Below are 22,709 nucleotides of genomic sequence, written 5' to 3'. Positions count from 1 at the left end.
TACCAGGTGGTGGCAGCAGGGCTCAACCCGCAGCCCCCAAGCCGGCCCCTCCCCTCCAGAAGGCCAAGTGCGGGGACAGGCTGGGCATGTCTGTGCCCTGCGCCCAGCACCCTGCTCGGAGCCTCTTGGAACTGGAGAAGAACCCCCTTCTCCAGCCAGAGAGCGGCAGGGCCAGTGTGAGCAGAGCCTGGGGCTCACAGCCGCCGGGGCCACCTCTCTCCTCCCCCCTTGCGGGCCCAGCCCCTGAGAGGCACAGCTGTGGGGGTGCGTCAAGCCCAGACCACCCACGGCCCAGCAGCCTCAGAGAATGCAGGGCCAAGCCCTGGCCAGTCGGGGTGCCAAGAGCATCCTACATTTTCGGGGTGGCCGGGCATCGTCTACACACAAACATGAAGTCCCAGGTGGACGTGTGACCTCAGAGCCGACACTCGGGCTCTCCCCACGTCTTCTCCCCGCCATCGCCCCTTCATCCTGGGCCGGGGTTGACATCTAACCTTGCAGCACCCCTGGGGGAGGGAGCTGGGGGGGGCGGCAGGTGCAGCCCCTGCCCTAGAGCCTCGGCCAGCGTCACAGCGTGTGGGTGGCCGGCCACACCACAGCCCGACAGACGTGGGCTCAAATCCCAGCCCGACAGCTGCCAACCGCAGGTGTGTGTCTGTCCAGGCTCCACCAGAGGGTGGGTCGCTGCCCCCCAACTCCTCCCCTGCTGGTCGGGTCCTAGGATATGGCTGATTCTTCGGTCACTCCCAGATCACAGGGTCTATTTCTGTCTTCCCACGCTTGCTGTAAACAAAAGTCCTCACCGCCTGGGTCTCTCACTTTTAACCCAGAGGACGTGTGCCCCAGTGAGATGCAACATGAATGGCAGCAGATGAGCGGTCACTGCGGTGGCTGGGTGGCCCCCCGGGGCCCAGGCCCGGCCGTGGCACCATGAGAACTAGGGTCCCCTCATTCGACACCCTAACTCCCATCACATCCTGCCCCTGGGTCAGGAAGCCACCAGACAAGTGCCCTGAGGGCAGTCTGGGGCTCCAGGCTGGAGGGTGGGCCCCCAGCCCCCACCCACGCTACCTGGGTGGCCCGCAACAGTACCTGTGGTGCAGGTGGCGCTGCAGGGCTCATGGGACGACAGCTTCCACCGGTACATGTCCGCGGGACTCACGCCCTGCTTGCGCGCCTTGGGCCTGGGCCTGGGCGGGAGGCCGGAGAGAAGGTGGTGAGAACCCCGGTGCCCACCGGGGGTCTGCCCGAGCCCCTGCGAGTCCCACTGTCCAAGGCAGCAGGGGTGACGCGCCCGGGGGGGGGCACATTCAGGGCTGAGCGGATGTTGGCAAGTTTTTCACTCCACAGCGGCACCGAGGGGCCGGAGCTCCCGGGCGCGGGGAGCGCGTTGAAGACTGCGGGGCCAGCAAGGTGACACCCCACTCGCACGGCCTCTGCCGTCACCTTATTGCACCGCTGGCGGCTCCTGCCCTCCCGGGAGGGGGCCTGGGCAGGCAGAGCTCCGGCCCACCCAGACACCTACGGAGGGGGACACTCGCCATTCAGCCTCCAAGGATCAAAGCAAAGCCACCCGGCTGCAGACGGGGCGTGGCCAGGGCGCGCGTGGTGGCTCAGGTCTGCGAAGGCTGCACGGCCCCCGGGGGGGGTGGCAGGCTGAGTCCCGGCCAGCCACCAGCTATGATTCTTGGCCGGAACTCGGGCAGCCAAAGCCACTATTGTTAGGACTGTTTGCTGCTTTGAACCAGTAGGTGTGCCCGGGCCCAGCCGCATTTGGGACTCAGCAGGGAAGGAGGGAAGCAGACCAGCCCCGTGGCCGGGTGTCTGCTCTGTCCCCAGAGCGGCCCAGCCAGCAGGGCCTCAGGCTTCTCCTTCCATGCTAAACCGGACGCCGTGAAGCCGTGCTGCCAGCCCCCCTCTGCTCCGGGTAGCCCGGCTGGCCAAGGACGACCGCGAGCTAACGGCCCTCACAGGTCCTTTCCTCGGGACACTCTGTCCCCTGGGCGGTCAGGCTCAGGGTGCTATGGGGCGTCCCGTCCTGAAAGCCTTCCTGGCTGACTCTGCGATGGAGACCGCGGCTTGCTCTAGACTGGGGACGGCAGTCGGCGGGGGGAGAGCTCCCAGGTTTGCTTGTCCCTCCCAGAGCGGCCTGGGGCTGGCGAACCTCAGGGATGGACGTTGCCCTAAAGCACCTCTGCCACCCAGGGAATGACCCACCGACGGGAGCTTAAATAGCGAGCTCACCGATGAGGTTCCTAAACTCAGGGCGGGAGAAGAGAGCGGAGGGGGGACCGGCGAGCTGGGGGCTGGTCTCACTATCTGTCCGCAGCCAGGCGGGCCTCCCGCACCCGGCAGCCGCAAACCAGGAGCCTGTTCAGCCCTTTTCCAGGTGTCAAGGGGAAGGGAAGGCCCTCTCCCCTGTGTAAAAATGAGAGGAAACTCTTCAAATGGGGTTGTCCCAAGACCCTGTCACGTCAGCACAAAGGGCTGTGGGAACTCGCAGAGCTGCCCGGGGACATCCGTGCGCGCACCCGGCCCGGTGAGCAGATCATTTTGGGGAGGAGGAGCCCGGAGACTGGCCCCTAATCTTCATTCAGAAAACAGCAAACCCTGCTGATTAGGCCCCCGCCCGGCTTTCAACAGCTTTAAATCCTCCCCAGCAAGAAAAGGGACGAAAGGATCCCAGCCCTGCCCCTCCACCCGCCACGGAGAAGCCCCATCTTTCTCTAATTACGCCGGGGCCAGCAGGCAGCGTGACTCATCCTCGGCTCGAGAGAGCCGCCCGGTTCAAAATAACCCTCTGGATGTCAAGCACCAAAGGTATTTCTGGAGGGGCTGCCTACTCGTCACTCTCCGCGGCGCCGGGCGCGTGTGCGGCGTGGCACGTGCAGCTCTTGAACGGAACCCTGCATACATTCGCACAGCAGCGCAGCGCCTCACGGGCCCCTTCTTGGAAGTGGCACCAAGAAGAAGACACCCAGGAAATCGCAGAACCACCAGCCCTTCCCTCGCCCGCGTGGGAGGCAGGAGACGGCCCCCCCAGCCGCGAGAGTCAGGGCCGCCAGACGCGGCTGGTGACGGCTGTGGGGTCGCTGGGACGACGCTCCCAGTGGCCTGTCGCCGCACGGGGTCCCCCGCCCAGCCGCCCGGGCCAGACGCAGGCTCAGGCAGTCCGCGCGGGAGCGGCTCTGAGATGACCGTGTTTGTTTATAAACGAAACAGAAAGTGCCCGTGTCTGTCCCTCCCCGACTGGGGGACTCTGGGTCTCAGACGCTCGCTCCTGATGTCTGAGTCTGGTGACAGGGGCCCCTCCCTTGATTATTGGAAGCCTTTCTGGGAAGATGAAAATAGCCCTTCCTTTCTGGGCCGCCTTCTCCGCGAGCAGACGCGACTTCCTGTGTTTGGACAGCTCGGCCGAGACGTGGCTATTTCGGCCTGGCAGTTCCCCTCTGCCCTTTATCTCTCCAGAACATCTTCGCGGCCGTGGCATCCTTTGATGGCAGCCGGCGGGGGGAGCCACTGCGCCTCCCCAGGCCGGGCCTTTCCGAGCGCTGACAGCCTATTTTGTTGATGCTGCGCCCCAGACAGGCCCTGCAAACCAATCTGTCCCCACGGCACTGCTGTCCCCGCGGTGAGGCGGTGGGGCAGGCAGACTTAAACATGTGGCTTAAGGGTCTGAAAGCCGTGCCACCCCCCATCCTGGGCATCGTTGAATATCTGAGCCGGCAGCCCCCCCCCACAAGCCCTGCACTGAGAGATGAGGAAACTGAGGCCCAGAGGAGGGCAGGGACGTGTCCCTCTCACACGGGGTCGCTGCCTGCATTCCCCATGCCCTGAGCACCCTGGTCACCCTGACAAGGCCCAGTAGCTGGCTCTGCCACCCGAGCCACACATCCTGGGAGCCCCCCCAGCAAGGCTCAGTGTATTATTCATCGTCAATGTCACCAGCTTCTGCTCCCCGGGTCCCCACCGTGTGTCACACTCGGCACACACGTGACCCGCTCTGATGGTGCAGAAGCCAGGCTCACAGCCTGAGTGACACCCAGTCACACAGCCAAGGGCTGGCAGACTCTGCCCCCCCCCCAGCCTGGGCACCCTGCTCAGGCTGAGATCCTGCACCCCCGGAACAAAGCCCGTCCGTCCCTGCCAGCTACCGAGTCCCCCACACCAGCCAGAGGCCCCTCCCTGCAGGCTTTGGGGGTGCCGGGGCAGCTGACGAGACAGCCTGGGGCCACCCGTGCGGGAAGAGGGGCAGCCGGAGGAGGCTCCAAGGCCCCACTCTGTCCGCCGGGAGCACATCGGAAGTGCCCTGGACTCGCCCCGAGCCCTGTAGCCCCGGCATCCCATGGGAGCCAGAGACCACAGCCAGCACTCGGAGAAAGGGCGGGCACCCCGGCTCCTGGCTCGCCAGGGATGGATGAGAGGTGCCCCAAACCACATCACCTCCAGAGCAAACCCCAAACCTGCTAAGGAGGCCACCTCAGCACCCCAGCCTGGCTGGGGTCAAATCCTGCTTGGGTCTAAAACCAAGCTTTGGGTGGGTGCTCAGAAAACAAAAGAAAGCAACCAGCAGTGGGCCCACCCCTGCTCCCAGGCCCACCCAGCCCAGTGGGGACCGGCACGGGCTCGGTCTGACCAGAGACAGCCTCCTGGCCCGTCTGAGCTGCTGGGGAGAAGAGCAGGGACTTGCAAGGTGGCCACCCTCTGCCCAGGGGGCTGATCACCAGGGACCGTCCTCCAGTGGGGACACACCAGGTCTGGGACCCACCACCTGCTCCCAGTGGGCGCCTGACCCAGGGAGGCTCATAACCTCAGGCCCCTCCAAGCCTAGCTGTGACTGCCCAGGTGTCCCCAGCTGCGGCCTTGGCTCTGGGGGCCTGGCCCCAGGTAGAGTCTCACACGGCCATGCCAGCTGCAGCCAGTCTCGTTCTCAGTCCCTGACTGGGGTCTGGCCTCCGGGCGAGGAGCCCCTGGGTCCTTCTCCACCTTCTCTCTGCCTGCGCTGGAGGCTGGCGCTGGCCCACTGTGCACCTGAGGGTTTCCTGGGGCACCCGCCTCCTGCCCGACAGCCAGGGGCCCCAAATCCTCGGGCTCTATGACCTTGAGTACATCACGCACCCTCTCCGAGCCCCGCTAAGGTCGTGGCAACCATCACGTTTGCACACATGCAAACTGTGGAGCCCTGTCCCTGGCTCCCGCAGGGTGTTCAGCGCTGTTGGCTTCCTGCCCCGGGCAGCAGCTCTGCACAGGCCAAGACCCGTGGACCTAACTCTGGGGCGGACGCGCTGCAGCCCAGCCTCTGGCCTCGTGCTCAGATCCACGGGGAGGCAGGTGGGGCCCTGGGAAGGAGTGGCCCTCCCTCACTTAACTCTAGGTCCCCGCCCTCCCGGCCAGACCCTGCAGGGTGGCCTCGCTGCCCACCGGGCCTTGGCACCAGCCCGCCCCACAGGGCCCTGGACGGGGCTGGGGACAAGCGCCTCCTACCTGGCCTTGTGAGTCCTGTTCCCAGCCGAGGTGGGGAGGCTGGTGCTGATGCTGGGGACGGGCCCCTCGGAGGAGGTGTTGGTGGCCCTGTCACTGCTCAGCTCCAGGTAGGACCCGTTGAGCAGGTAGGCACCGGCTTCCTCGGGGTCCTCGTAGTCGGCGTGGAGGCTCTCGGCCAGGGAGCTCCGCGGGGCGCCCTGCACAAAGATGCTGTTCACCGTCTCGTTGAGCGGGAACTCCCTGGAGTCGGAGCCCGCGCCCAGGAGCTGGTCGGAGATGGCGTTGGCTGAGAAGAACTCCTGGGAGGCGAGACGGGCATCAGCCTCTCGGTCATCCTGGTCCCCCGCGAGAGCGGTCCCGGTGGTGTTGCGGGCTGCAGAGGGAGACAGGCGGCTCAGCCCAAGCCTCCCGGCCCTGCGGGTCAGGGCTGCCCGGGGGACGGGCTAGACAAGTGGAGTTCAAGCGGCTGGACTGGGAAGCCCCCAAAAGGCAGGTTTCTGCCCAATTAAAGGACACGGTTTGGCCGAGATCCTCAAGTGGGGGCCTGGACGGTGCCGTGTGAGGGGACAGTCACCATCCGCAGTGGGCACCTTGGGGCGGGAGCCTTCGTGTGTGCACGTAGAGGCAGGACGGACCGATGGAGATTTGCAGGGTGGCGGGGGGAGGGTGGATGACAAGACGCAGCACACGTGTCTGGGGGACAGACCCCCCTGAAAGCCCTCACTTCACCATGGCTCAACGTGTGCACGGAACAACACTGTGCTCACACCCACACGTCTACACAAACAGAATACGGCCCTATTGGGAATCAGGGTCCTGGCAGCTGTAATTAGCTAAGAATCTTCAGATGAAATCGTCATGGATTTGGGGTGGGCCCTAAATCCAAAGACTGTCATCCTTATCATAAGAGAGGACACTCGGGGACACACAGACACAGAGAAGTGAGCGAGGGTGTGGCCGTGGGCTCAGCCCATCCTCCCTAAGAGACTGTGTGACTTGGGCAAGTCACTCCCACCCTCTAAGCCTCAGTCTCCCCACTTGTCCACTGGGGACAATCACATCCGGCACAGAGAAGGCCTATAGGTACAGACAGACCTGGAGTCCCCTGCCCTGTGCCTGCCTAGGGTGGGTCTGCTGTTCCTGGCCCATTAACCTTCTCTGCAGACCGCAGAGGGGCCTGAAGACCCTTCCCCGGGGCCCCGTCCCTGGAGCCCCCCGCCCCGCCCCTCCTGGGTACCTCGGAAGCCCTTGGGCCTGGCTGGCGCCTCGCAGGCCGCACCCCCGGGCTGCTCGCACACCTCGTTGGTCTCCTGCCCCTTGCTCAGGCCCAGCTCCAGCTCCAGGCCCGGGTGGCCAAACAGCCGGTTGTCCAGGCCCAGCCGCTCCGAGGAGGCCTGGCTGTAGAGCGAGCCGTTGTGAGGCACTAAGCCCAGCGGCCCGGCCCCGTCCAGCTCCTGGCTCTCGGTGCTGTCAGAGCCGGGCTCGGGGAAGCCGAAGTACACGGGCGGGATGCGGTGCGCGTGCGGCGGCTGCAGCAGCGTGTACTCGAAGGTGATGGAGGGGCTCTTGCCGTTCTGGTTCCACACCTGGGGAGGGAGGAGGAGTGGGACCCCGGCCCCTCCCGCCAGCCCCTGCAGCGGCTGTGGCTCACCGGGTCCCTCGCCAAGCCACACCCGGCCCGGGGCCAGCACACCAAGGGGCGGCAGGAGGGGCCCGCCTGGGGGCTGGCGATGTGGGACACACGGCGTGGAGCGGCTGTCATCCAAACGATGACCAGCATTGGATTCTCGCCACGCGCCAGAAATCCCACGTGATAACCGTGTCACACTCCCGCCACCCTCCGAGCCAGGGCCGCCCGGCAGGCCAATGCGGTGCCCAAAGCCCCAGGCCCCGCCTCAGCTGGGACAAGCGAAGGTTGCCCCGCTCCAGCCGTCCTGTAGGGTGGGCCGAGGCAGACCCCTGCAGCCCCTCCCGGGGAGCGTCCTCCGTCTCCTTTCAGGGACTCCAGCCAAAACCAGCAGTGTCAGTGGGGGCAGGCCTGGGACGCGGACTCTAGGATGGGGTTTTGGAGGAGCAGGGCCACCTGCCAGCAGGACGGTGGGAGCCACCATGGGCACAGAGAAAAAGGTCACCAATGGGGAATGGGGAGGTGACACCAGCAGAGGAAATGCACTATTGGGGTAATAGCACAAGGGCATGCGAGTCCACTGGGGACAGGGACAGGGGTTAGAAGGTCATAAGGGACCTCGGAACCACACCGAGGACAGGGGAGGAGCCCCCACCTAACCACCCTTGACGGCTGGGCCGAAAGGCCTGCTCATGGCAGAGGAAGCCGCTGCCGTGTGCTGTAGCAGGGGACAGGACCAGAGAGGTTGGCTCCGGGCCTGCCACGCCCAGCACGGAGTCCAGCCAGAGTGGGGCCCTGGGACTTGGGGTGTGGGGATCTGAGTCGATACGCTTGAAAATTTTCAAATCCCTGATTCCTTCCAATCTTCTGGGCCTGAAACAGTGGCCCCTTCCTCCCTGGTATGGCCGGCACTGCCCCCGCTGGAAACCTCTGCCCCTCGACCCCCTGGACTCTCTCTGGACCGGGCCCACCCTCCTCGCCCGGTCACATCTCAGTCCTGGGAGAGAAGGGACCACACACCACAGAATCCCGGGCTGCCAACAGGGACGTGGGGGATTCGCACATGGTGAGAACTTTGGGACACGCGGCTCATGTGCTACTAGGGCGGCTCTTGGAAGCGCAGAGAGAGCCAAGTCCAGCCTAACGGGCGCAGGGCGGCGAGCCCATCAGACCTGCGCTTGATGCAGCAGTTTGGCACCTGCAGCAGCGAGACAGACCCTCGCATCTGCCATCAGGGTGCAGCAGCGTCCCACACCCTCAACCCTGCAGAGGCGCCTTGTGCCGCCTCCTCAGCAGACCGGCGTGGCCCCAGGCTGGCCCTGTGCAGCCCCTGGTCTGGAAACATGTTCTCTTCCCTCCCTCTGAGGAAGCAGGGCAGAGCCCTCTGGCAGCAAGGAAGGCGGGGGGCGTCCCGCAGGGGCAACGGACCCTAATCAGGAGGAGGACAGCGCTGTTTGACCCCAGGGGCCAAGAATGGACCTGGTACCCTGTGGGTCCCCTGGGACGTCTCTTGGCAATCCCCTGCCCAGTTGTGATGGCAACTGGATGAGGACAGCAGCCTGGGGCAGGGAAGGGCACAGAGACCAGGGTCACCTTGCCAGGTGAGCCACGGGGGCCAGCGGAGGCACCAGCAAGGCTACAGGGACCCAGCACGGGCAGGAGAGGGGAATCGCATGCAGCCCTGGCAGCTGCAGTCACCCAGCAGCCCCCCGCAAGGCTCCCGGGAAGGAAACCGCCGGAATCCTGGAGGAGCCGTCTCCTGCCAGGGGAGCTCGTTGCACGAAGCCCCTGCGCAGGGCCCGACCGCACCCTTCCGCGAGCTTCCCGGGGTGGGGCCTGCCGTTAGGGCACAGCTGAGCCCCTCCCTGGCCACAGGGAGCCGTCTCCCCCAGGGTCGTGCCCCCCCACGGGGCAGCCACACCAGGAACTGCTCAGATAACAGGGACCCTGGTGGCACCCGCTGAGCTGCCCCTGGTGCAGTCCTGCACCCTCGCGCCCGCACCAGCACTCCCGACCGTCCGCAGAGCCCTCCTCCCGCAACCCGCAGGGACTCTGACCTGCAGCTTGGCTCCCCCCACTGGGAGTGACCCAGCCAGCCAGGTGACCTCAGGGGCAGCCCCAGGGAAGGTCAGGTGAGCACAGTCACAGAATAGACTCTGGGGCGCCCAGGGAGGCCCTGCCACCGAGAGGCAGCGTGGGGCGGGGGCCCCACTAGAGGCCCCCACGGTGCAGCTCAGCAGGGCCGGGCTCCGCCCCGGGCAGGCCTGGTCCACACCCAGCTGTGCTGCTCCCGACTCCGGCACCGAGCAAGTGACTCCCCAATCTGTGACCAAGTTTCAGGCAACGAAACCCACCCTGGTGGCATCAGGAAATCAAAACTGCTCGGGGCTGGGCTGTCTCCCTGCCACTGCCCCCAGCCACCACGAGAGCCGGCACTAGAACCACCCATCCCGATGTTCCCTGACCACAGTGACGCATCCTTCACGTACTCGAGGTGCTGGGGCACCAGCTGCCCTGGGGGAGCCCGGGGCAAGCTGAGCACAACAGGCCCAAACTCTCCTGCCACCGTTGGCCCGAGCCCCAGCCCAGAAGCCCCGCACAGCCCAGGGGGCACTGCCTGGTCCCCGGCACTGAGGACTGGCACAGACGTCACCGTGTCTGCAGGTGTAAACAAGGTGCAGCGTGTGGGGCAGCAGGCCCACCCCCCATCCCCGCTCCCTGCAGCACACGCACCATGACCTCCAGGCCCTGTGTGGTTCCCCCCCGACAGCACACGCACCATGACCTCCAGGCCCTGCGTGGTCCCCCCCACACACAGCACACACACCATGACCTCCAGGCCCTGCGTGGTCCCCCCCCACAGCACACGCACCATGACCTCCAGGCCCTGCGTGGTCCCCCACACACACAGCACACGCACCATGACCTCCAGGCCCTGCGTGGTCCCCCCCCACAGCACACGCACCACGACCTCCAGGCCCTGCGTGGTCCCCCCCCACAGCACACGCACCATGACGTTCAGGCCCTGCGTGGTCCCCCCCCCCACAGCACACGCACCATGACCTCCAGGCCCTGCATGGTCCCCCCCCACAGCACACGCACCATGACGTTCAGGCCCTGCGTGGTCCCCCCCCCCCACAGCACACGCACCATGACCTCCAGGCCCTGCGTGGTCCCCCCCCCACAGCACACACACCATGACCTCCAGGCCCTGCATGGTCCCCCCCCACAGCACACGCACCATGACGTTCAGGCCCTGCGTGGTCGGCCCCTGGGCCACAATGTACTCGATGCCGGTCTCGTAGATGTCCATGGGCCGCCGGTACTTGACGACGGTGCCGGCGATGTTGAAGTTCTTGGGGCTGTCCACCTTGTAGTTGCCGTTGAAGAAGTAGTAGCCAGCTTCGTCTGCAAGGGCTGAGAGGGCGCGGCTGCCTGTCACACGGGCCAGGCAGGCTGGGGAGACACCAGCACAGCACCCTCGGAGGCCACGGCCAGTCCTGCCCCAGATACGCTGCCTGTGTGGGAGGGGGGCCTCGCGCCGGGGGCCGGCGTCTGCCTGAGCCAGCGCGGGGTCCTGGCCAGGGACGGGCCCAGAGATGCTAACGCTCTTTCCTCTCGGCCTAAAACAGACACCTGGGACGTGTCTACACGACTGAACAGAGCTGTCTGGGGATCCTCTTGGTCCTTTCCTCCAGCTGCCTTGGAAGGGGATAAGGGCTGGGAAGTGACACACTGGCACCAGGACCAGGCGGCCCAACCCGGCCCAGGCGAGGCAGCGCCTGTGGCAGGTGCGTGTCCGACGGCCAGTGTGGACAAGGTACGGGGCGGGTGGCACCGCCCGGCTCTGTGCACACTCGCTGTGTGGCCCGGGCGAGGCCCCACCGCCAGCCTCCCCACCTGGACGGCGAGGGTGGCCCCGAGGCCTCTCGCAGCACCACACGGAGCGACACCCCAGGCCTTCCTGGGCCCACTCCGAGCTGGCCAGGCCGGGCTGCGGGGCCCCGTCAGGCAGGAGGGTGGCCTGGCATCCTCAGCCACCCTGGCCCTGACCAGGCATGGGTGGACGGACACTCCCAGAGCCTGAGGGAAGCTCAGGACAGCAGGCGTGTGCGGCAGAGCCCTGCCAGCTGGGGCAGCTGCCAGAGCCGCTGTGACTGTCTGGGGTGCCCGTCCTCCCGGGACTGCGGGCGTGAGCAGAGGCAGAGCCTGCAGGGCTGGGACAGGAGGGAGGGGACAGACCGGGCACTCGGGGACGCTCTGTCTTCCAAAGGGAGTCCTTAACGCCAATTCCATGGGAAGAGAGGACTTCGGCTTCCGAAGTCCCTGATGTAACGTGAACAGAGGAGCTGGGACAAGACAGACAGCGCGGGGGCAGGGCGGGGGGGTGTCTGCTGGAGAGATGCCCTGCGCGTGGCGATGTCATAGATAACGGAAACCAGGGCCCCGGTCCTGCGAGGCGGGGGCTGCCCGGGCCCGGCTGCTTCAGCGCAGCTCCCAGGCGTGTGCCAGGCCTGAACCCCAGGCCCTTGTCCAAACCTGCCTCCCACAGGAATGGCCTCGCTTCCTGCGGCCTTCGCAGGGCTCCGAGCTGTCCCTGGGCTTCCACACGTCTGTTTCCAGAGTGGGGCCGCGCAGCCAGCTCAGGAAGCACGGGGTTTCCTGGCCTCTCCGCTCGCCCCGCAGGCGCAGGCGAGTGACAAGGCAGCCAGCCTGGCGGGAGGCGGCGCCCGCTCAGGCCAGGGGCAGCTCCGGGGTGGCGGGTGTTGGGGCCTGAGGCTGCGTTCCCACCCGAGGGTCTTCAGCAAAGCCTCTCCCCTCCCAGCAGCCCTGCCAGGCCCAGCTCCCGCGCGGGCACTGAGGCCCAAGACAAGGCAGGCGGGAGGATGGGCCCTGGCAGTGCGGGGTGGGGAACACACCTGCCCCTGAGCACAGTGCCCCGCACAGCCTGGGTCCCCGGCCTGCACAGGACAGGGCAGGGCCAAGCACACAGCGGCCACAGGTGTCGGCACCTGCCCACCACCATGGCCCAAGGGGCCTCAGGCCACTTCCTCAGGTACAGACGTGGCACAGGCCAGGCCGACGCTCGGCTGCACAGAGAGCCTTCCAGAAGTTGGCAGCAAGATGGGGCCTGACCGCCTTGGCCACCAGGCACAGAGTCCCAGGATCCTCCAGTTAGAGGCCACCACGCCGTCCCGCACCTGGCCCACACCTGCCCAGCGGAGACCGCCCCTCGGCTAGAACATCAACATGGGTTCCCCAGACCTGCGTATAGACCCCACCTCTGCTTCTCTGTCACTCGTGACCTTGGGGTGGCCACCTGCTTCCTACTTCCTGACTGTCACCTCCCGAGACTCACTCCCTGCCCCGCAGGGACCCCGGCTCCCGCACCCCAGCTCCACCACCTGCCGTCACAGCCCTGCCGCCGTCGGCAGCTCTGAGGACAAGGTCCTTCCACACGCAGGGGTGACATCTGCTTCCCTGTGACCCCTGCAGCCACACCTACAGCTGACTCCCTCCCTGGCTCCCAGGCCATGCCCACGGCACCCAGCCGTGCCCTCTTGAAGGGGACGCAGGGTCAAGTGCCCCGTCCCCACCACCCACGATGCCCCACGACGCTGCACGGCCGACAGCTCACCCACCCAGCACGTCCGCCGACTTCTTCCTCTCCACGATCTGGATGTCTCGGGCGCCGGCTGGGATGTGGGTCACCAGAGAGTAACCTGGAGGCAGACAGATGGCGGTGAGAGCCAGCGGCCCGTCCCTGGCGGCAGGGGAGCCCCTAGCTGAGGTGCATCCCGAGGAAGGCGCGAGGCCCAGAGGCCACCACCCCTCCCGACTGCAGTCAGCCCCTGACTGACTCACCACCTCCCAGGGTCTGAGGGCGGGCCTGCCCCCTTGCAGGTGTGTGGGGCTCACCTGGGCTCTGTCCTGCCCCGGGGCCGACCCACCATGCCAGGTACCCACTCAGGCTCACTCTTTCCTACCAAGGCCATGGGTGGGCACATCAGTGCCTGCCCCAGCCCTGCCAGGGGGACACTGAGGAACACAGGGACCTTGAACCTGCTGGAGTCAGCAGACTTCAGTCTGGCTCAGCCACGTTATCACCCAGGAGACCTGGGGCAATCGCTGGAGCCCCAGCAGCCTGTGTGCTCCCAGTGGCACAACTGCTTTGCCGCTGCCATTAGTATTATCATCAGACCCAGCTTGTCCTGACTTCACACTGATTTTAAAGGCTTACTGCACACCAAGACGCAGATGAAAAGTACAGGAAGTGCAAACAGAAACTGACAACTCCGCCAAGCCCTTCCTAAGTGCCAGCCCCAGGCTGAGGTCCCTATCGGGCAACGTCAACAGGCCCAGAGGCTGTTGCCACAACTCCCAGCCCGGCGGGGGGAGAGGGGCAGCCGCAAAGTCCCCCGGACAGAAAGGAGCCAGGGGTCTGCACGGGGGTGGGGGCCGACAGGGAGGAAGGAGGGTATCCTAAGTTCTAGGATAGAAAATCTCCTGGGAAGCGCTGGCAGAAATGAAAGTTTTCCTGGGGGTTGACGCTCATGTCATTGGTTCCTCTGGGAAGGGGCAGAGCCCGAGAGCGTGTGCCCGCCGGGGCGAGCCTGGCATCCACCCGTCACCCTGCCCTGACCCCACCACACCCCCAGGTCCCTGGAGATCCCGACCTGCCCTCGTGCCCAGCACTCACACCCGTCTGGCTGCCCCGTGGACACCGCCCCCTCCCAGCCTGTCCCTCTCAGTCCCCAGGCCCATCCCCGGTCCCAAACCCAAGCCCTCCTGTGGGGCCTCCCAGAGCTGCCACGAACCCCACGATTATCCCTCACGTGGGGTGCGGGTGGTCCCCAGCCTTCGGGACCCCACCAGGGTCTGACCGCCAGGTCGTCTGTGGCCCCAGCAGGATGGGCTCCAGCCCAGACTCCCCCGGCCTCCCTGGGGTCCTTAGCAGGCTACTCCCGCCTGGGCCTCGGTTTCCCCCGCCTGTGAGGCGGTTTTGCGCGGCCCTGCCTGCTCATCCGGAGGCTGCGGCAGCCCAGCTCAATCCCACCGGCGTCTCTCGAGACCCAGAAATGCACCCAGCCTACCGCTGCGCACCGCAGGTGCCGTCGTCCCCAAACTATAAAGCGTTGTCACCTGCTCAGGCCCCATCCCCGCGAGGGCAGGGCCGGAGCTGGACACAGGCACGTGGCCACACGCACACGGCTTTGAAAAGGGACGAGCGCTGCAGGGAAGGCCGGGCTCTGGCTGAGCCAGCCTGGCTGAGGGGGGTCCACCCCGACCCAGGGTCGCGTCTCACAGCCTCTGTGGGCTGGGACTCGCGCCTCGGCGGCTCCCTCTCCAAGCTCAGTGTGCAGGGTCGAACGTGATCCCCACGCCAGGAAGCTGCAGGCACGCGGGGGCACGTGGGGGCACGCGGGGGCACACGGGGGCACGTGGGGGCACGTGGCAGCTGCGCATCACGGCTACCCAGCAGAGGCCTGGGAGCCCCAGGCCAGCCCACCCCGGCTGGGAGGAGAGCGCGGGCGCTTACCGAGGTGGGTGCCGCCCTTGCGGTAGTTGCCCGTCACGTGGGTGCAGCTGCTCCCGTCCCCCTGGCAGACGCCGCACTTGTCCAGCGCGTGGGTGGAGAAGAGCACCCCGTCACAGCCGATGGGCTGCAGGAAGGCAGGAGGGGCGGCTGGGAGGGCGCTGCGGCCGGGCCCGGGGCCGCCACCACCTCGGACGGGCAGGCGCAGTGAGACCGGCAGTACTTTTGCTACAGCGTTTAACAACCTCACATTTTCCAGACACGCAAACCCCTCGCAGGTCGGTGAGCTTGCAGGATGTGCCGTCGCGGGCGGGGACCATGAGCTGCCGCTGGCCATCCACGGTGGTGCAGTGCAGGTCACAGGGCTTGCTGGAGATGTGCACGTAGTCATCTGGCGGGCAGACGGGACAGGTCTCAGCTGGGGAGGGAGTGCGGATTCAAGGGACTTCCCCTTTCCTCCCCGACACAGTGCCCATTGCACAGACGGGGAAACTGAGGCTGGAGAGGAGAAGGGACGTGCCCAGCATCTCAGCGGCAGAAACGGTCCAGGGCGCAGGTTATCTGGCTCAGCCCAGGCTCCGTGAGGGGCAGCCTCTGCCTCCCTGTGAGCAGGGGCCACGCCTGGGACCCACACAGGGTCCGGGGAGACGGAGCCAACTCGCTGACCCTGGCGGCCAGCCCTGGGCACCCCAGCCCCAGGCCTCCCTGGGGAACGGGCGAGGCTGACTCACTCCTACTGTCGCCTGAACTGTTTCCTCACCCCCCACGAGAGAGGGAGAGCGAGAATGGCCACTTTGGGCACCCCAGGCCCCGTGGGACAGTGTGGCCATGTCCCCATCTGGGGTCAGCTAGGCTGGTTCCCGTCTGTGCCCAGGACCTAGCAAGTGGGAGAGTCACCTCTGCCCTTGGAGACCGGGCCTGCAGGGCACGCGGCCCTGTCACCCATCCCGGCTGATGTCGTGGGCCACGGGTCGGGGTGGGGCACGACCTCCGGGCCTGGGCACGGGAGACCCAGGTCTGCCCCGGCTCTGACCACCGCAGCGCCCCCACTGCCCACCCCTCGGGCCTGGGCCTGGTCTGGCAGGGCCCCCCACACTCTGGCGCACACGGGGTCCCCAGGGCCAGGTACCCGGGTACAGAGGCTTCCACTGGTAGGTCCGCCCGTTGTACGCGTGGGAGTTGAAGGAGACGCACTGCTCCTCGCGGAAGCTCCTCCCGTCCGGCGGACACTCCTGGGGAGCGGGAGACAGGCGGGAGGCTCCAGCGGGGACTCGGCCGACAAAGGCGTTTTCGTCCAGGCTGAGCAGGAAGTGGCTGCAGCCCAGGACGGCCGGGCAGGGCCACGGCCCACGAGTGGCCCCCCGCACTCCCATTCCCCAGATCCCCCTCGCGCCCACCCACTCTCGGGAGCGGAAGAGCAGCGGGTGACCCCCAACGCCACCGCGGGCAGGCCCTCTGAGTGCTCGGGACACGCCCTCCCGCCTCCCTACCACCCTGGCCTCACGGGGGCTCTGCCGCAGGGGCACCCCCCGCCCACCGTCCTCGGCAGACCCTCTGCGTGCCGCAGGCCCCGGCACACGCGACGGCCGTGCGCCCTGAATCAGGAGGATGGGCCCGCAGTGCTGAGGAGAGACTTGCCCAGCGCCCAGCCGAGTCCTACGGGGGCCAGAACTTGAGTCTGTCTCACTCCAGAGCTCATGAGTGTCCCCTGTGCCCTGGCTGCACCGTCCCAAGAGGACAGCTGACCGAGGGGCGATACCAACACAGACGCTGGGGCCACCTGCCTCCCTTCAGCCCCTAACTCCCTGCAGGTGTGTGCACCTGTCCCCAGAGACGTGCAGACACAGGGAGACCCCAGCAGCTCAGCCTTCCCGGCCCAGGCAAGCCAAGCAAGCCATCTGGGGGGCCCAGACCCCAGGTCGGCATGTCCGGCCTCACCCCCGTGGGCCTTGGGTGTTCAGGTTCGGACTGACTGTGGCCCCACTGAGAGCTTGGGGCCCGGCGCAGGTTGACCAGGAAGCCCAGAGCGGAGGCGCCTGGCAGCAGAGGACACCCATGGGGGCTTGGAAACCAGCCCAGGGGGGTGTCCATGGCGGGGACGGGAAAGCCCGGTGACTGCTCAGGCCCCCAGCGAGCGCCTGCTACGTGAATGTCGTGAGCAAAGGGGGCTGCAGCCAGAGACCCCAACCCTCAAGGCTGCACTGGAAGTCCATGAGCAAGAGTGAGTCCGTCTGTCCCTGCACGAGCCATGCATGCGTGGGCATGAACCGTGGTCTGCTGCCCGAGAGAGGCCCTGGTCTCGGCCGGGCGCAGGCCCCGCAGCTTCTCCTCCGCAGGACATCAGCGCTGCTCCCGGCTCGGCTCTGCTTGCAGGGGCAGGCCCGGGACAGAACGTCCAGGAGGCACGAGGCCACCAGGGAGACCCCTGAGACCCGCCCAGGGAAGGGCAGGCAGGTGGGTGGTGTCCCAGCCCAGCCAGGCCGGCCTCACCTGGGCTCTGCAGAGCTGGTAGCGCTTGGAGGTGCCCGTGCAGGTCCTGTTCCCGGCGCCTGTGACGGACTTCCTCCTGGCGGGGACAGCGTGCTCTGAGAGGGGCTGGGGTGGGGGCTACGGGCCCTGACCCTGCTTCGGGGACGGCCTCTGGGCTGCCCCACGGGTTGCAGACGCCTTCCCTGGTCCCTGACCGAGAGGGCTCCTGCCTCCCACTTGACGCCTGCCCCCGCCCCAAGCAGTACAGGAACGACATTCTGAGATTATTCCGTTCACCTCTCTGTCCCCGGCACACAGCACAGGGCGCGACACACGGCATCGGTGACAGTGATAAGCACGTTTGCCAGGAGCCACGTGTGTGCCTGCACTCACGTGTGTGCACACATCAGCTCACACGTCCTCAGAAGCACAGGCTGGGCTCCAGCATGCTCTCCATGCCACAGGCGAGGAAACTGGTGCTCAGAGAGGTTGAGTGACTTGCCCAAGGTCACACAGCCGGGAAGTAGCAGAGGCGAGATTTGAACCCAGGCGCGCCTGACTGTGAAGGCTCTTAGCTGCTGTAGCCGCGCCTCCCCTCCAGTCTCCAGGAGAGAAGGCCAGGGCCGGCCCCTCAGTGAGGGAAGGGAAGGCTTCTCCATCACCCGGGAGCACGAGGAACCCCAGGACACCAGGGCCAGGGACCTATCAGAAGTCATGTCCCAGCATAGCCCCGTAGAAGACTGAGCCCCCTCCCAGGGTGAGAAGCCACCAGGCTGGAGGGCAGGCCACCCTCTCCTGTCCGCTGCCCCACCCTCATGCCAGCCCCTCGGGCCACACGCTCGACTCCCACCTCTGCTGCAGGCAGTGCCGCTCCTGGGACATCACCCCGCCCCCACAGCTGCGGGAACACGCCGTCCACTTGGTCCACTCCCCCCACCAGTAGGCCGTGGCGTCAGCGCCCCCCTCCAGGCTGTTGGACGTTGGGCTGTTGTCCTGGGTGAGAGGCCCCCACAGACATCAGAAGGCTCAAGTGCCAGCAGGTCGGGGCTGCCCCACCCCCTGCCTGAGGGCATTGCTGTCAGCTGGACAGCAGGACATGGCCCCCTGGCTGGGCCCCCCGGGGGTCGCCCAGCAGCCTGGGTTCAAATCTCCTGGGTGCTGGGTGGTCTCAGAGGGAACTCCCAGGAAGCCGTGGGCCCTGGGTCCTCCCTGACCTGCAGATCCAGGACAGTCTGGGCGCTCTGCGCGTCCCACAGGCACAGCCCACCCGCCCACAGGCCCCACACGGCCTCTGCCTGGAGGGAGGCCCTTTGCTAGCCTCAGCCCCCCCACAAGTGTCCAGGGGCTCGAGGGTGGCTGGGGCGCCAGGGCTGGTGTGACTGGCTCTGTGAACAAGTTCTGGGGAGCCGAGGGGGGCTCTGGGACCCCTAAGCACGTACTCCACGCAGCCCCTCCCAGCCGGCCCATGTGGGAGTGAGCACAGCTCCTGGGGAGGGCCCGGCCACGTCCCACTCACCGTGGCCTCTGTTGACATTGCACCGCCAGCCACAAGCACCACGGCCAGCAGGGACCAGGCCCAGCGAGAATGCTGCCATCTGCCGTCCATCCTGGAAAGCAAGGCCACTGTCACCCCAGGCCAGGCCCAGTTCCTCTTCAGCAGAGCAGGGTGCACTCTGGGAAGGGCCCTTGGCATCCACCCAGCGCCCCAGGCCTTGAGCCACCGTGCAGGCTCAGCAGCAGGAGCTCGGCAAGCGACTGGAGATGCCTGCAGGGGCCTGAGACAGGAGGGCGGTGTGCGTGCTAGGGCTGCACGGCCCTCCATCCCAGGCCTGCGGGAGGCCGGCTGCGAGCTGCCTCTGAGGGCTTGAGCTCCCAGAACAGCCATGGAGAGAACCGGGGACTGCTGAGGGGTTGGGGGCCAGGCCCGCGGAGCGGCTGCCGAGAGAAGGGCAGGGGCACCAAGGCCATCGCCCAGCCGGAGCACCTTGGGAGTTCCACCTGCCGCTGGCCTCGTGGGAGAAGGACCCTCCACCCCCCACTGCATGAGGCAGCCGAAAAGGTCAAAGCTGGGGGTGGGCTGTGCCAGAGCCCCTGCCTTAGCTACCCCACCCGAGGCTGGCCCAGGGCCCTGGGGCAGCCCCAGCCTGGCCCTCCCAGGGCACCCTCAGGCGTAGCACTGGTGGCAGCTGGCACCCGGGGAGGCAGAGCCCAGGGCCTGTGCCGCCTGCTCCTGGGAGAGGGTGGGATGGGGTGGGAGGAGCCCTGTGCCGGCCTGTCCGCAGCCCAGGGCGCGGTGGAGGCCCCCTGGCTCCCTCCCGCTCAGCTGGCACCCCGGCTCAAAACACCTGCCAGGGTCAGGTCCAGCCCAACGGAGGGGGGCTTCCAGCCTCTGGGCACGGACCCTGCCCTTTCAGAGGGAAGGACAGAGACCTCTCGTGGCCTCTGTCTGGGGTTTGTCTCAGGTCCTGAGTGTCACTTGCCAGGCGCCAGAGAAGGGGCTTCAGAAACCACCAAGCCTAGACCCAAATTCCGGAGCCCAGAGAGGGAAGCCCACTTGTCCAAAGCCACACAGCAAGGCTGCCAACCAGCGAAGTCAGGGATGTGTCCCCCCACCAGCTAATGCCAGAGCAAGAAGGTATAGAGGTCACCCCTCACCCCTGCCAGCCCTGAAGCCAAGGCCAGGGCTGCCCCTCCCTTCTCAGCAGCCTCATCCAACTCGAGTTTCCTGGCAGGTCAAGCACCTGCAGGTTTCCGGGAGCCACGCCAAGACCTCTCGCACCCAGACGATGCGGCAGTGCACCCCGGGGCCGGGAGCCGAGTGCTTGAGACCCCCCCACTGCCTGCCCCTGTCCCCCTGGCCGCCCTCCGTAGCTCTCCCTCTGCACCCCAGCCTCACGAGAAGGAGCCCCCGGCAGTCCCATTGGCTGATGGGCGCCCCAGCCCTGCCTGCAGGCTGAAGACAGGTGCCAGCGGCCTCACACTTGGTTTTCATTAAGGCTCCCAGACACGGCTGGCCGGGGGCCAGGCCCTGCTCTCAGGGATCCATCCTCCCTGGGGTCCAAAAGCAGCAGCCGGCCGGCAGGCCAGAGGCAGGAGAGGTTTGCAGGCAGAGCTTCAGGCGCCCGAGGCTGAGGGCTGGGGGCCGCCCCCACCCCGCACGCCCCTCCTGTTATGTAACGGCTCCCGAGGGTGCGGGGCGCTCCTGCCCCCGGCCGCACTCTGAGCAGCGGGCTGGCCCTGGGAGGGCTGCAACGTGAGCGGGACGGGGACTGGGACGGTGGCCTACCTGGCCCCGGGTCAGCAGGTTGTCCTCCCAGAGAAAAGGCCGAGAGCTGCAGAGGGCAGGAGGGCCAGGTGCGCGGCCAGGAGGCTGCGTGCAGACGGCTCTGCCTCTCTGCCTCCCCTCCTCCCTCTCCCACTTCAAAGAGCGTCCAAGAGAGGGGGTTCCCGGAGGGGCGCAGCCCAGTGGCGGCTCTGGGCCGGCGGCGGCCTTTATAGCTGTCAGGCAGACGGGGAGGAACTCACACTTCCCTCCAGGCCGCTCCCCCGCCCGCCGCCGGCCTGGCGCACACTTTAACCCGCTCCGCGCCTCTGGAGCCCGGCCAGGCCGGCCCAGCTGCCTGCTGGCTGCAGGCGGTGGTGGCGGCGGCGGCCCAGGAGCCGCGAGCAGGGAGGCCGGGCCTTCCCGGGTCCGGAGCTGGGGACCACATGTCGGGTGTCCAGACGGAGCCACTGCTAGCCTGAGGTCGGGGGCGGTTGGCGGTGGCAGAGCTGAGCCCCAGAGTGGGGCCCAAGCCCTGACGCTCCTGAGACGGGGTCAGGGAGGCGGGAGGGCCAGTCCGAAGGCTCCAGTTTACAAGGGGAAGACCAAGTCCCACGGGAGACCATGCGCCCAGGTCACCAGCTGGGAAAGCTGCTGAGGAGCAGGGGCCTGAGCAGGTGGGGAGACTGAGGCAGACCCAGTGAGGGTGCAGCGAGGGGCTCCAGGGAGGGACAGAGGCGCCCGTGGGCTGCTGACCAGACAGCCAGAATGGCCAGGGCCAGCGGGAGAGGCGGAGGGAGCTCTGTGCAGATGTTCAGCACCAGCTTGGCCGGGCACAGCGGCCTGGCTGGGCCCGGGCCAGCTGGGCAGCCCCTGGCAGGCCAGGTCTGGGGCTCTGGGCCTCGGTCCTGCTGAGTCAGGGCACAGAGCGGGCAGGGAGCGGGCAGTGTGGCTGCAGCCCCTCCGGGAAGCCCCAGCAGCCCCCGACTTTGCAAGCCTGCCCCCGGAGCAGGCCGGGCGCCCACCCTGCACACCAGCCTGCCCAGAGCCCGCTCCCTGGGAAACAGAGGCTCCTCCACATGCGGTGGGGGTGAAAGGTCACCTGGGCCCCGGGCCCCTGCCTCCCTGCAGCAGCCGTCATGGCCCAAGGCGGCCCCTGGAGAACCCTCCCGCCTCCCTCCCCTCCAGCAGGCCGGAAGGGCCGGTGACGAGCTCCTCCAGCTGCAGCCTTGGGAAAGTTCTGCTCCGTGTCTGACCACTGACCAGAAAGGCCGGAACCAGCAACAGCGTAAAAACGTCGGCGCTGCGACCGTTCGCCGCGCCCGTCCCACGTACCAAGAGCTGCCAGGCCAGCATCCTCATCGTCCCATTTCACAGGTGGGGACGGAGGCTCAGGGCCCGAGTGACCTGCCCAAGGCCACACATCTAGTAGGTGGCAAATCCGGGACGCCAGCGCTCTGGGGTGCGGGTCCCCTCGCCTGCTGGGTCTCTGCGGCGCACGCTGCTTTCCTGCTCGGCTCAGCCCCCGCAGGGCACCGGTGGCTGCTCCTGGCCACACGGAACCAGCGCGAACCCGAATCCCAACCCTAACCCGGGTCCACACTGCCCCCTGGGGTCGGTGTGCTGAAGCACAGACGTGACAACACCTGTCGCCCGGCATACCCACACGCACTCACGTACACATACGTGCACACACACATGGGCCCTCTCGCGTGATTGGATTACCCTCACTCGGGAAGCCTCCGCCACCCCGTTGCCCTCCCCTCCGGTGACGGCCAGCCATGCTCACCCTGGCACAGTCCCCGAGCTGTCCTGGCTCCCACGTCCGGCCAGCGCCAGGGTGACTAACGGTTTCCCTTGGGAGGGACCCCACAGCCGACCAACACAAACACCCCCCGTGTCCTCTCCCAGCTAGCAGGACGGCACAGGCTGCCGCCCGGCCACCTGCCTGGGAGACGGGCCGCGGGCCAGCCACCCCCGCTGTGTGACCTGCAGGTGTGCGCCCCCCAGGCGGGGAGCTGGCCACGCCAGCACCGCCCACGGCTCCGGGAGCCCCAGACTCAAGGCCCACAGGGAGCCGTGGCTGCTGCCTTGGCCTCATGGCCTGGGGGTCTCAGGGAAGACACCAGCAGCCGGGGAAGGCCTCTGGGGACCTGAAAACCCTTGGGAATTTGGGACGGGGACAGTAAAGAATTCAGCAGGGGCAGGAAGCCTCTCTGAAGCCTGCGCCACGAGCCAAATGTGTCAGCCCCGTGGGGAGGAGGCCGGAGCAGGCCCCCCGTCGGGCAGGCGGCACCTCTCTCCTCTCTCGAGCCCTCGGGTGACCTCTG

General features: G+C 67.2%; 1 protein-coding gene across 3 annotated transcripts in view; it reads right to left on the bottom strand.

The window, feature by feature from the left end:
* Positions 1-20,594, bottom strand: part of ADAMTSL2 (ADAMTS like 2) — a 31,029-nt gene extending 10,435 nt beyond the window's left edge. For 2 of the 3 annotated variants that reach the window (XM_045563021.1, XM_045563023.1), the window contains exons 1-8: positions 15,778-15,861; positions 14,899-15,039; positions 14,652-14,775; positions 12,754-12,834; positions 10,353-10,528; positions 6,722-7,070; positions 5,485-5,857; positions 1,093-1,190 (exon numbers count right to left, since the gene is read on the bottom strand). In XM_045563021.1, coding sequence (XP_045418977.1) covers positions 1,093-1,190; positions 5,485-5,857; positions 6,722-7,070; positions 10,353-10,528; positions 12,754-12,834; positions 14,652-14,775; positions 14,899-15,039 — 1,342 coding nt within the window. In that variant the 5' untranslated portion in view covers positions 15,778-15,861. Of the gene's footprint in view, positions 1-1,092; positions 1,191-5,484; positions 5,858-6,721; positions 7,071-10,352; positions 10,529-12,753; positions 12,835-14,651; positions 14,776-14,893; positions 15,040-15,777; positions 15,881-17,138; positions 17,215-17,967; positions 18,111-18,633; positions 18,725-20,403 lie in introns of those variants that run through there. The other variant, XM_045563024.1, reaches the window with a different exon arrangement.
* Between the last annotated feature and the right edge of the window lie 2,115 nt (positions 20,595-22,709).

This window comes from Lemur catta, chromosome 10, assembly GCF_020740605.2.
Source record: "Lemur catta isolate mLemCat1 chromosome 10, mLemCat1.pri, whole genome shotgun sequence".
In the NCBI taxonomy this organism is placed as follows: domain Eukaryota; kingdom Metazoa; phylum Chordata; class Mammalia; order Primates; family Lemuridae; genus Lemur; species Lemur catta.
The sequence above is the reverse complement of the archived record's forward strand: the minus strand, read 5'-3'. Positions and strand labels throughout refer to the sequence as shown.